This window comes from Brachionichthys hirsutus, chromosome 13 (assembly GCF_040956055.1).
Source record: "Brachionichthys hirsutus isolate HB-005 chromosome 13, CSIRO-AGI_Bhir_v1, whole genome shotgun sequence".
Taxonomy (NCBI): Eukaryota; Metazoa; Chordata; class Actinopteri; order Lophiiformes; family Brachionichthyidae; genus Brachionichthys; species Brachionichthys hirsutus.
Genome location: NC_090909.1, coordinates 3,682,533 through 3,694,575, shown reverse-complemented (window position 1 = coordinate 3,694,575; position 12,043 = coordinate 3,682,533). Strand labels below are relative to the sequence as shown.

The following is a 12,043-nucleotide window of genomic DNA, read 5'->3' as shown; positions in this document are numbered from 1 at the left end:
GAAAATCCTTGAACGCATCAGATAAAATGTGGCACATTGGTGCAGGTAATAAGCACTAACAAAAGGCTGCTGGGATGTCAGAAGCAGAACGGGCTCCGAGTGAGCTAATACTCAAGACGGATGTAACATTAGGCTTTTGTGCTGGTGTCAGTGTTTTCCCAGGCAAATAATCACTGATTCTAATGCAAATTGAGACCCCCCCTCCCCCTCCCCAGCATTTGCATGGCAAATTTGCATGACATTTCTGCCTTTGCATGAGAGACAAAGAAAAGACAAAGAAAATGTGTCAGACATGCTTTGAACAGAGAAACTGCGCCGGGTTACTTTCTGCTGCGCTGTCAGGAGCCTATGTGTTTGCAGAATACTTGCAGGATTGGCTTTATTGTGGTTTGTGAATGAGTCATCCATCAGGATAAGTTATTAGCACAAGTGGGCGCATGTTCTCTCTCTCTCTCTCTCTCTCAAAAAAAAGAAATCATCTCTTTTTTGCTCCATTTGCTCACAACTTGAAGTAGAAGACCTAAGACTTTCATTCAGTTCATTTGTGCTTTCCGCCCCATTTCATTACACAGATCAATCAATCGAACACACGAATGTGGGCCGGAGTTGACCAATCAGATCAAAAGATGTCTGGATGTACTTGATATTCTTGGCTCCAGGCAAAGCTGACTTTTTCCACTGAGGCTTCCTTCTGCTGACGCCCAGGTCAACTTAATCAGCCCAAGTTACATTTGCATTGGTCCGATCCCATACCGACCAGAAAGAAGCGGTTCTTTGTGTGGAAGCAGCTAACGAACAAGGACGAGTTCGGAAGCACGTCACCTTTCAATGAAGGGGCTTTTCTGACGGCTTGAAATTAGAGGGTGCATGACGTACAGATCTGAGGGGGCAATTTTCTTTTCACAAGAACAGATGAAGATTTTCAGCGCCAAGCTCTGACAGGTTTCATCCTCCAACAGCAGAGCTGTAATTTTAAGGAGGCCATCTATTAGACCACTAAATAGGAAACGATTTGTATTGGCTGCATAAAAATGAAGGCAAGAATTCTGGGTAGAGCTTGACTCAGGGGACTTCTTTTTTTTTTACTGCCAAGTTGGATGACATCTCTTCTAAGTGTATTTTATACAACTGTAAATTCCTGGACCAAATCAGACGTGCATCAAATACTAATAAGCCTTTAAAAACGTGGGAACAGATAACTGACCAAAACTCAAAAATGCTTTTCATAGAGTATGCTGGATGTATGATGGGCAGTAAAATATACATTTGGAGGTGGGGTAATATGTCGTTTCACAGCACAGCAATATTATAATTATAAAAACATTAATGCAGCGCAAGTGAAAGCGAATAAACTTCTTAATCGATCAATCAATCAAAGAGCTATTTACAGGGCTTTAATAAATATTAATGACTGTCATGTAACTTATCCCCATCTCACAAACCCACGAGTAAACTTCCATGTAACTGCTAGCATTAGCATCTGCCTGTTAAAGGGACGTTTTACCTGGCTTCCATCTCCAAAGTGCTTGCTCTGGGACGAGTGGCTCTGTCTTTGCCGGCTCCACCTGTAAAGTGCCTGGAGATACATTTTTCTGTTATGATCTGGATCCATGTCAATAAAATAATTATTGAATTGAAAAAGATTCTTATTTCATGAAACATTTGCATAGATGAACCAAATGTCGCCTTATTTTCAGTCTCACTTTATTTAACGATGATGTGAAAAGTAAAGGCTGCCCATAACATTCAGACAATAAAAGAAGAACGTCATTCAAACCCCCCCCATAACAACTAATGGCTCCAAAAATGTTTCGGTGTTCCAAGTGTGATACTTATTTTATACAACTTTTAATATCTATACCTCATCTGTACAGAACATAGTTACAGATACTGTAAATAAATAAATAAAAAAAACACACACACAAAAAACAAAATCAAACAACTTCCAAGTATCCTTGTGGCGCATTTGTGAAATATTTCCTATGTAAAAATGAGAATGTATGTAAAGATATTTTATATATATTCTTTCTGTAATAAGAAAACAAGTTATTGCCCCTCTTGAAAATGAAATGTTGCATTCAACATGGGGTTTATTTACGATTTTGAACTCTGAACTGCACTTAACTCCATGAGATTCCACACACCAAACTGACAAAACAGTAACAGTATGGACCTGTGTGGCTTCTTAAAATAAATATATATGTCATATTGTTGTATTTTTGGACATGTATGTTCATGTTCTTCAGAAACCCTGATGATGACACATACAAACATATAATGATACACGTATATGTCACTTTCTCTTCAAACTACAAAGGTAAAAAGACCTGCGGCAAATACAAATCATCAGCATGATGTTATTCATAACAGGAAATTATGAGCCCTTGACCAACCACAATTGCATTTTAACAATTTGTCCTCCATGTTTCAAAATAATACTAATTAATAATTGCAATAAATGTATATATATATATATATAAAAAAAAAAACAATCAGGGCACATAAAAACAAAACCAAAAAGAGAACCATACCTGATGATCTGCATTTGGTAATTCAGGAAATTTGAATTTGGTAAATGCCAGAGTGAGCATTCAAATTGATCATTTGCTGCTACTTTCACTTTATTGCCCTCAGTGAATAACTGCTAAACCAGGCATTGATATGGAGATGTCGAGGTTATCCACTGAGAATCTTGGCATCGACATGAGCGAGCTGATCAGCAGGTTTAGAGAAGTTAAATCCATTATTTTGAGAAGGAACATAAATCCAAATTGTGGGTGAGATGAGGAAACGACCGTGGAGTGGATTTGTCACGACAGTTGCAAAAACAAAACAAAACCAAAAAAACCAACCCCAGAGGTAACTCTGTGAATTATACATTTCATTTCATGCCGTCTTGAGAAAGCCAAATATCAAATATTCCATACATGGACACCACCATCAGGGTATCAATAGTACACAATCACATGTAATGTAATATATAAAATGTGCAGTTGATTTCTCTTCCCCTGAAGAAATAACCAACCTTTTAATAATGTCTTTCACTGTGATTCTCCAGTTGGCAAAGATATGGGGGAGAAAAGCCGTGACTCGTCGAGGGCCTGTGCACGGGGTTTCCCTCCCTCCCCTCCTGAGCCGGGGCAGGAAGTGGGAGGACCTATCACAGGAAGTCACCCAGATACGTCCAACAGCGGGTGGATCTCTGCTCGCATTGCTCCCACTCCAACTCGTTATCCTTATCCTTCAGCTACAGACTGATTTCGCCGTGTTTCTGATCTCGGACGCCGTCCCACGCATTGAGGCTTTGAATTTAAATAAATCTACGACACGTACAATTTACAGATGGGCGGGGCCAGTGTGGCAGCGCCATTTTCCCGTTATTTTTGTACTGTGGATCCTGCAGGCTACGACATGAGACAACCGGCACGGCGCTCAACAAATGCCTTAAAAACTGAAAACCAAGACACCGATGGTGAAACATAATTATGCTCAGAGCCAACTCAACCCCCCCCATGTAAAGTCCACTTGCTTCCCTGTTCGCTTTTCTATTCATATGAGAGTAAAAAAAGAAAAAACAAAACAGATAAATAAATAATTAAACAGACGACACTGTCGAGGACCGTTTCCGCTCAGTGCATCCTTCTTGGACTGAGTTTAACAGCACTACATCGCCATAGCAACCAAAATACCTTCACTGTTGTTGAGCGTTAAGTGATTTTCTTCCTGACACCCGTTTATAAAAGAAGGCCTGTGGTCTGTGCTTTATCACTGCGACCAGCGGTGGGTGTCACCGGCACCTCGGAACTGAAAGCTACAGCTGCTCGGGGCAGCCCCCCCGCCGACATCCTTTCCAGCATCACTTCTTACGTTGAGGGTCTCCTGAAGACGTACCTTTCATTACGTCGGCTCATTGACGTGAACCCCGCGTCACCCTTGCATGTGCTTGTTAGCTGCGGGGGGGGGGGGGCTATCTCACGGCGGACATCTTAACAGTCTACGGAGGCCACTTTTAGGGGATCAATATGACCAGACTGATGCCTTTGCTGGAAAAGCACCTGAATTCTGCAAGGATGCTCTCTCGCGTCTTCAGTGAACATCTGATTGTGTGCAATTCCCGACACATGGACAACAACTGTGGAACACTCTTGCGCTGTTTGCTAGCCGAGATGCAGCCTGGCAATATTCGGTGTTACGTGCTTTCTGAAGATGTATTCAGCAAGTTGTAAAATATGAAAGGCCTACATAAAATGCAACGTGAAATCTCAGATGAGAGAAAATGGTGCAAATTTAGCAACGTGGAAAAAAGAGTCACGTTCACCTTCATCCAGGTTAAAGGAACGGGCCTTTGGTGTCTCCTCATGTACTGTGACACTTTGCTTTGATGCAGCTCACTTTGCTGTCCACAGTGAATTGATCACAAACCAGTTCAGGTCTTCATCATATACACGCATCTTTTTCTCTGTAGGGTGCCACGTTTTACAAGCTTCATGATTGCCTGCCCCGATTACAAGCTCCGCAGTTACAGCCGCTTTAATCGTCCATTCACAGCATATACAAAGCTTACAGTACATCAAAGTCAGAAATTCTGATATTTACACAACTCCACAAGGATGGGAAGGGAACTGGAGTGAAATGGATGAGTTTCCTTTGTTCGGTTTTAGTAAATTCAATGTCTCCACAATTGTTTCCAGTCACCGAAGCAGTGAAACACTCAAATTAGATGACAAGCTCACATTTAGGAGCGAGCACATACATACAATAGGTAAGGAACGGAACCAAAACAGCCCCCTCTGAAGCAGATAAGGCTACACGTCAGGTCAGGGCTGGTCCGCGGGCCTCGCTTATTTGTGCATGTGTGGATTCGTGGATGCTTGTTTGACTGTGCATGTGTTTATGCCTAGGCAAAGGGAAGCAAATGAACAAGGGGACGTTGCCGTGATTCATGGGAGTTTGTAAGGGTTGTCTAGTGCACACTCAGTCTCCTCTCACCCCTCCTGGCTGAGGGGTTTCAGTTCTCAAGAGAGTGCAGGGTGAAGAAGTACAACGAGTGAACCGTGGCCCCGCTTTCTTCTCCTTCCCAGTCCTTGTTCGGAGACAAAATACGCACATACGCTGATGACATCAGTCTGTTTGTTGTAGAAAAAAGAACCATATACGTCTCCTCTGAGCAGAGCCAGGTGGGGGGTGGGGGGGGGGCGGGGGGTTGAATGAAGCTCACAGGCCGGATACCATTACCCGGTAGGATGGGGGTATGTGTCTGTGCCTTGGGCTGGAACCAGGGCTGCCGTTGGGGCTGGTGCAACTGGCATCAACCCCACCTATGGAAGGCAGATAGGCATGGTGCAGGATGGGCAGCTGCAAAGACAGCCGACGCTGTATGCTGCAGGGAGAGAGGGAAAGTTACAGAAGGTGAGTGATTGTATGGATCTCATTTAACCTTTTGTGTATCATTTTATTCGATTTTATAATAAAAACACCCATAAAAATCTCAATATTAGGTGATCATTTCACAGTGTTGTGGAGTTTTATTTTTGCTTCAAATTTGTAATGCATTTAAAAGTCCATATGGTTATAGATTGGCATGGCAATCTCTCAAAGCTCACCGTGTTGCTCATTTAGCCTCGGTACTTTCACGCAACACACTATTTTGTCCACTAGCATAGATTGCCTGCACACACTTGGGCAGTGGACGAGAAGATGATTTGTTCCCCACAGTTCCCTCTCTGCACTCGTCTTCCTATTGCCATGTTGGACAAATACACCTCATTTCATCTGCACTGTACGAGTTCTACGTGTGTTTCTACTGCTTGTACTCTTGCACAGATACCACTTAGTACCTTCAAATAAAACACTTCTTGGGACCACACTCTGTTCAGACTTTATTCTGTTTGAAAGATTTTATTCTCAGTTCAACCGTGAGCCAATAAGACAAGACATGACAACGGCAACAAGAAGGCAACTGTAGTCCCAGGGAAGACGTTCGGAAGCTCCCATTCACCAGAACCCATCTTTACTTATAGTTGAACTACATAAAGGGGACTGGGATCGATTTTACATCTACTAAAAAGTATTAAATACCTTCAGCATATTTGATCTATTAGAATAGCATGAGGTAAAGGCATACGGGTCACAGCGGGATTGTACAGCATGTCGTAAACCTGCTTTACTATCGTAATGATTATTGATTTGTGCCATTACTGCAATCGACTATACATAGAAATCTCCAGGAGCCCTCAGCAATAAAAAAAAACCCCAGTTTTCCCTGCCTTTCTTTTACTACGCTCACTCCCTCCTTCACGTCTCCTCAGTGAAGCCCTAATCCATCGTGCCTCCAAGCTTTTTTGGGGATCATCTGACAAAAAGGGCATTTCATGCTCCTGCCTGCTCTGACAGTTAGCGCCCTTCCTCGCCAGCGTTAGAGCCACTGCCAGCCGCTTGCAAAAAAAAAGAAGAAAAAATATATAATTACATAACCAAATGGCAGTTATGTCAAAAAAACATTCAAGCTCCTGCAACAGTAGACTGAGAAAAATGGCTCAATTAGGTAAACATTGAAACATTAATGGCCCTGAGGTCTAACCAGTCACTCTGAGCAGTGGCATTAGAGATGGAGACACAGTCTTAGTTTGGCATTTGATGCATCGCGTAACACATTTTGTGTACCCGAAGCATTTGTCCCACCTAACAGCCACCTTCGTCCCCCGTTACCTTATTCCCTTCCACATATTTGTCTATTCTTTACCTCCCCCGTCTCTCATGTCTCTCCCCTCCATGTGATCAAACATTCATGTTGCATGGGAATGGCTCCGAGCATTCCTTTACTCCCCCCGTCTATTTTCAGAGCTGCTTCCAATGCGAGCTGTAAATCGCTTCTTACATAAGCCTCTGTGAGACTCTACCTCTCTCTTGTCCTCCTCTTAATGATCTCTGACTCTATTGCCTCTCGAAACATCGGTCCTTTTTCATCCATCCGCTGACTAGCCCCTCTCCATCCATGTGTCCCTGTGTATTTTGCATTCTTCTCCAGGTTCCAGTCAAATGAGCATGAAAGAGCTCTCAATGATGCATAAGGCGGCCCCCCATCCCTCATTTTTACTGCCCTATGAATAGTAAATGCACCTGACACGAGTGTTTGGAGTCTACATCTTCTTCTACAAGTTGGGACAACAAATCAATCAGCTATATATATATATATATATGTTGATGTGCATAGGAAGGAAAGGTAAAGCACCAGTCTCTGGCGGTTGCTCTGGCAACAGGAGCGCTATGAAAGCAGAGAGCTGCACATTTGATACATGTGATGTGTAGTCTGATGCTAAAACTGACAGAGCAGAGGGGAGAGAGGGATGCAGGGGTAGAGGTGTGGGAGAAATGGGACATCTCACTGTTCGGGCGAGTTGATATCCTCCAGAGGACCTCGGTTTATTCTGGAAGGATCCATGGAGCCCCAATGCGCCTGAGGCTTCTGCTCCAGGTGATTCTTCAGTATCGACTTCTCCCCGTCTGTATTAGGAAGAAGAAACCGGTCAACTAGACAGCTAGAAGTTGCACATGCTCAATGGCAAAGGCGTGACTCCGTGGGGGGGTCAGACTATAGTTTCCTCTTCAGATGTCCCACATTCCCCAGCCCAGGCTGACCTGACTCCCTGATGGTGGTGCTCTTTGCCCTGTTTGGACATCCGAGCTTACCCTGAACTATTTTGGAGCCGGCTAGTCCTCTTTACGTGTTGGGAAAAAAAGCCGAACCTTGTAGCTCTCACAGCTGCGCTAAAAGCGCAGGCGCGGATATTTATACGCTTCATTGTGGATTCAGAATACATTTTCACCCTGCAGAGGAACTCCTGCGTTGGCGAGGGATTTTCACATGTCGCTACCTGATCTGCAGATAATGATTTCCGCAGGAGTGGGCATCTGTACAGACAGTCCTCATTACAAAGAAATATCGGCTGCATGGTAGGAGGCACATACCGGATTAGTGGATTCCCGATTTGTCCTCTGTGCCAGTTCCCATTAAAAAGAACATTTTACGCATCGTTTGACACTTCCGAACAAAATGTTCTGACCAAACACGGCGTGTTGAACTGCAGACCTGGGCGCCCCTAATCAAGGAAAAAGAGGATTCTTCTGGCAATTTAGCCCATTTTGAGATAGAAAAGCGTATTTCCATATCACTGCTACTTAAATTAAGAAAATATATATTGGAATGCACGGTGGCGTAGTGGTTAGCGTTGTCGCCTCACAGCAAGAAGGGTAACTGGGTTTGAATCCTATCTGTGCAGAGTTTGTATGTTCTCCCCATGCCCGGGTGGGTCTTCTCCGGGTTCCCTCCAAAAACATAAAAAAATCTGGAAGCAGCTTCACACACACACACACACACACACTGCGGAAGCAGCCGCAAAGTGACCCAGCCCCCCCCCCCCCCTCGAAGGTCAATGCATTAGTTCTGATTCTGATTCAGCTGTGAATGGTGTGGAAGCAGCCGGTCAGTCAGGAAATGCACACCTTGACTGTCAGTCGTTGGTGTTCTCCAGCATCGCCATATTCATGAAGACAGCCGGAGAGAGAGAGAGAGAGAGAGCGAGGAAGAGACAGAGTGGAGGAGTGTTGCTTCTCAGCCTTTGAGTGAGTGTAATAGCTGTTGACACGGCATTCTACTCTTATAACAGCCACTCATTCAGGCCCCCCCCCCCCCCCCCCCCCAGTAGATTTAGACCAGATCTCTTATGAATGATGATGATGATGATGATGATGATGATGACTGTCAAGCATGAGCAGATTGGAGCTGGGAAAAGTTTATATGCGAGTAATCTTTAAAGGAGGCTTAATGGCCTGTGATTTTATTTCCATCATGTGTGTCAGATTGGTCTTTGTGACGATCGCCTAACGTGCTGTCTCCCTTTGTCTGAGCGGGCGTCCTCAGAGCTCCTCCTCTCCTCGCCAGATCGCTATCGCGAACCCTTCAACATCCTCGACACTAATGCGTTTTTCAGAATCAAAGGAGCAAGAGTTGAAATGGTTGAAAATATGAATGCTTGGATCCATCGGCTCGGTGTTTCTGCCATAGCTCACCGATGACCTTCATTCTACTGGAGCAACACACCAAAGCAACATTTCTGCAGGTCAGGTTAAACGTTCTGGATCACCAGGTGCAGAACATTACTGGGATCCAGATCAGACTTTGATGCGTCCTCCAGCTCATATGGAAATATTCCTAAATAATTCATATTCACGAGGTTAGAATTAACAAAGTTCTCAATATGAAATATGGTGATCAGAATGATCATTTTCAGATGAGAAGACTGCAAGATCACGTCCTCAAAGACGTCAAGATAATTCCTCCTCAGAAGGGAAGGCGCTGACATGTGATCCTTTACTCAACACTGGTTTAGTCATTTGACTTTATTTTGCTTCTGATACCAATTTACAGAAATGCCACTTTTCCTTTTGGAATAGATTAAAAACAAAAACAACAATAAAGTTTTGGACTGCTTTTTGGTCTTGATGCGCTAAAACAACCAGGACATGATGCACCACGATCCTCTGTAAAGCAGATGTGCTTCTGAGTTCACGTAACGTGAACGTCAGTTCACCAAAGAGAGGCTGATGCCAGCTGCTCGCTGCTGTCAGGACTTTAGAGCGAGCATCTCTGAACAAATGGAATATGTGAGAATGTGCTTCACGGCTTTAACTGTTTTCATGTAATTTGCCCTAATCCCTCTGAAACAGGCGCCGTCAGCTTCACATCCACGCCTGCCAGGTAAAGCAACGCTACGCATCCTCCCAGGCTCAGTTTTCCCCACTGAGAGTAAGTCATATCAACTCCTTCTTTCTCAATAGCCATTTAATGTATGCGTGATTGTGCATGTGTGTGTGCGTTGCCTGTTTTAGAATGTTTAAAAAAAAAAGAAATCTAACAGATAGCAGCTCATTTAACAGTCGTCTCCTTTTATACTCTTCGCCTCTTTTAAAGAAATAGCGCCGAGCTGCTCCATCAACCCTTTTTACATGATGACGCGATATCAACGCCCCCATTTCATGCCGTTTCAAGGCCAGATGATATTTAGGATGCAGAGGATGAGAAGGAAAGGGGCAGACGACAAACTAAAAATACAGAGAGGAGGCATTACTCATGTTGCTTTGAGAGCATTTTTCCTCTAACTGCCATCAGTGCCATCGCACACCTATGAACGTTCACGGATGGTAAACTGCTCGCACAATTCCAAACACAATCAGGTCCCACGCCGCAGAGCGAGAGCAGCTGTTTTTTAGGCTGAGGAAGTCAGACAGCTCCATTAGATCCTCCCGAGAATGCCTTTGGGCAGACTCGTGCATCAGAATCTGGCCGCCGCCCATCACGATTAATGCAGAGTCAAAATGCACAATTCATCGATTCGATTTGAGGAAGCCGCCTTCCGTAATGCCTCCATAATGTTTGGAATTCAAGCATCTTGCTTCAGACGGGACCCCGGGAGGATAAAGCGACATGGTCTCTCCATCGGTTGGAAAAGACGGACACCAGCCAGTATCAGTTTTACACCCGGGAGTGTCTCCCATTTATTCTCACACGGCGATGGCGCCGTCTTCACCGCCTCTCGTTTAATCCTCTCTCAACCGTTTTCTCTAAAACCAAATAGTTACGTTTAAAACCAAGTGTGGATGCACTTCATCACATTTACTGTTAAGCAGATTATAAAACAGCAACGGGTGGGGGGGGAAGCAGGTAGTTAATCCCACAACTCGTCCTAGGAGACGTCACTGACTGTGTGTCCCGTCTCCACCTGCAGCTTAAAATAAAATGTCAAGATATTCCTTCGGGCCGCTTTAACGTCCTTTGCTAACGCTGCTAACTCTCCAGGTCTCGAGTGCCTGACTTTGGGTGGAGTCACAGGACTGAACTCCTGGGGAGGCGGGGTTACACAGAATAAAGCCGCTGGCCTCACCTTTTCCGTCCGTGAAGTTGCGTATGCTGAGGATGTTGTTGGCGTCCGGGTAATGATTCTGTTTGATGTAGGGCGTCTTCTCCGGGGTGTCTTGCAGCTGCATGGTCACTTCCTCCAGCTCTTTGTCCAACTTTTTGAAATAGACAAACAAAAGATGTGATTTAATGATTGACCAGGCGGCAGGAAAGTTGTTCTACTGATGGAATAAAAAAGCTGCTTCATCCATGTCAAAGCCGAGAATGTGAAGAACTGCTGCCTGCAAAAGACTAAATATATATATATAGATTGCCCCGAAAGAGTGCTTCACGTCTCAGACCTCGGTTATCCTCATGCGGAGACGGTGATTGTCGGTTTGAAGACCGTCCAGTCGCGACGTGTTAGCCTGGTTGACGCTAGTAACAGAGGTGGACGTCTTGGAGTCCTCCTTCTTCTGGTTCTGGGTGAACTTTAACCTTTGGTTCTGGGTGGCTGCATCTGGGTTTGTTCTCATTGTGATAAACTGGAAGAAGAGTTCGGGGCTGTTAGCCATAGCGGCACCGAGGCGACACAAGCTCACACTGCAGCTGTAGCGTCCGGGAATTCATGAAGTCCGGCGTCAAAAACTGACCTTGGGAACGAAGACCAGACAGAGTGTGATGGTGCTGCAGAAGATGATCACCAGCGCCACAATGCAGAACTGCACATTGGGCTGGTCCCGTGTCAGGAAAGACACGGCGGCACCGATGATGCACATGATTCCCACGTTGTAAACGCTCATCCCGATGTATTTGCTGTCGTTGAGAGCGGGAATGCTGACGTTCCTGGTCTCCCATGCCAGGAAACATCCAAACAGCTGTCACGGCGAAGAGAAGAGGGACGTTTACGAGGAATTTAGGAAACATTCACGTATCATCAGATGTTTTCAATCTAAAGTAGCGCTTTATTAAATCTTAATGATGTTTTGTATAATTTATTGTTCTTCATAAATACTAATGTAACGCCGGATGCAAGTCAACATTTCATTCTGCTTTAAGAAACTCTAAAACATTTAAGGCAATGACTTTGTCGCACGATGAATCTTTACATAAGGGGAAACATAACCTACACACACCCTTCTAAAGCAG

At 44.5% G+C, this 12,043-nt stretch overlaps 1 protein-coding gene across 1 annotated transcript in view; it reads right to left on the bottom strand.

Annotated features, from left to right (window-relative positions):
- Positions 1-5,214: 5,214 nt before the first annotated feature.
- gabbr2 (gamma-aminobutyric acid (GABA) B receptor, 2) overlaps positions 5,215-12,043 on the bottom strand; it is a 69,515-nt gene continuing 62,686 nt past the window's right edge. Inside the window, exons 15-19 of the mRNA XM_068747559.1 lie at positions 11,548-11,772; positions 11,257-11,439; positions 10,941-11,070; positions 7,386-7,503; positions 5,215-5,380 (exon numbers count right to left, since the gene is read on the bottom strand). Coding sequence (XP_068603660.1) covers positions 5,215-5,380; positions 7,386-7,503; positions 10,941-11,070; positions 11,257-11,439; positions 11,548-11,772 — 822 coding nt within the window. The remainder of the gene's footprint in view (positions 5,381-7,385; positions 7,504-10,940; positions 11,071-11,256; positions 11,440-11,547; positions 11,773-12,043) is intronic.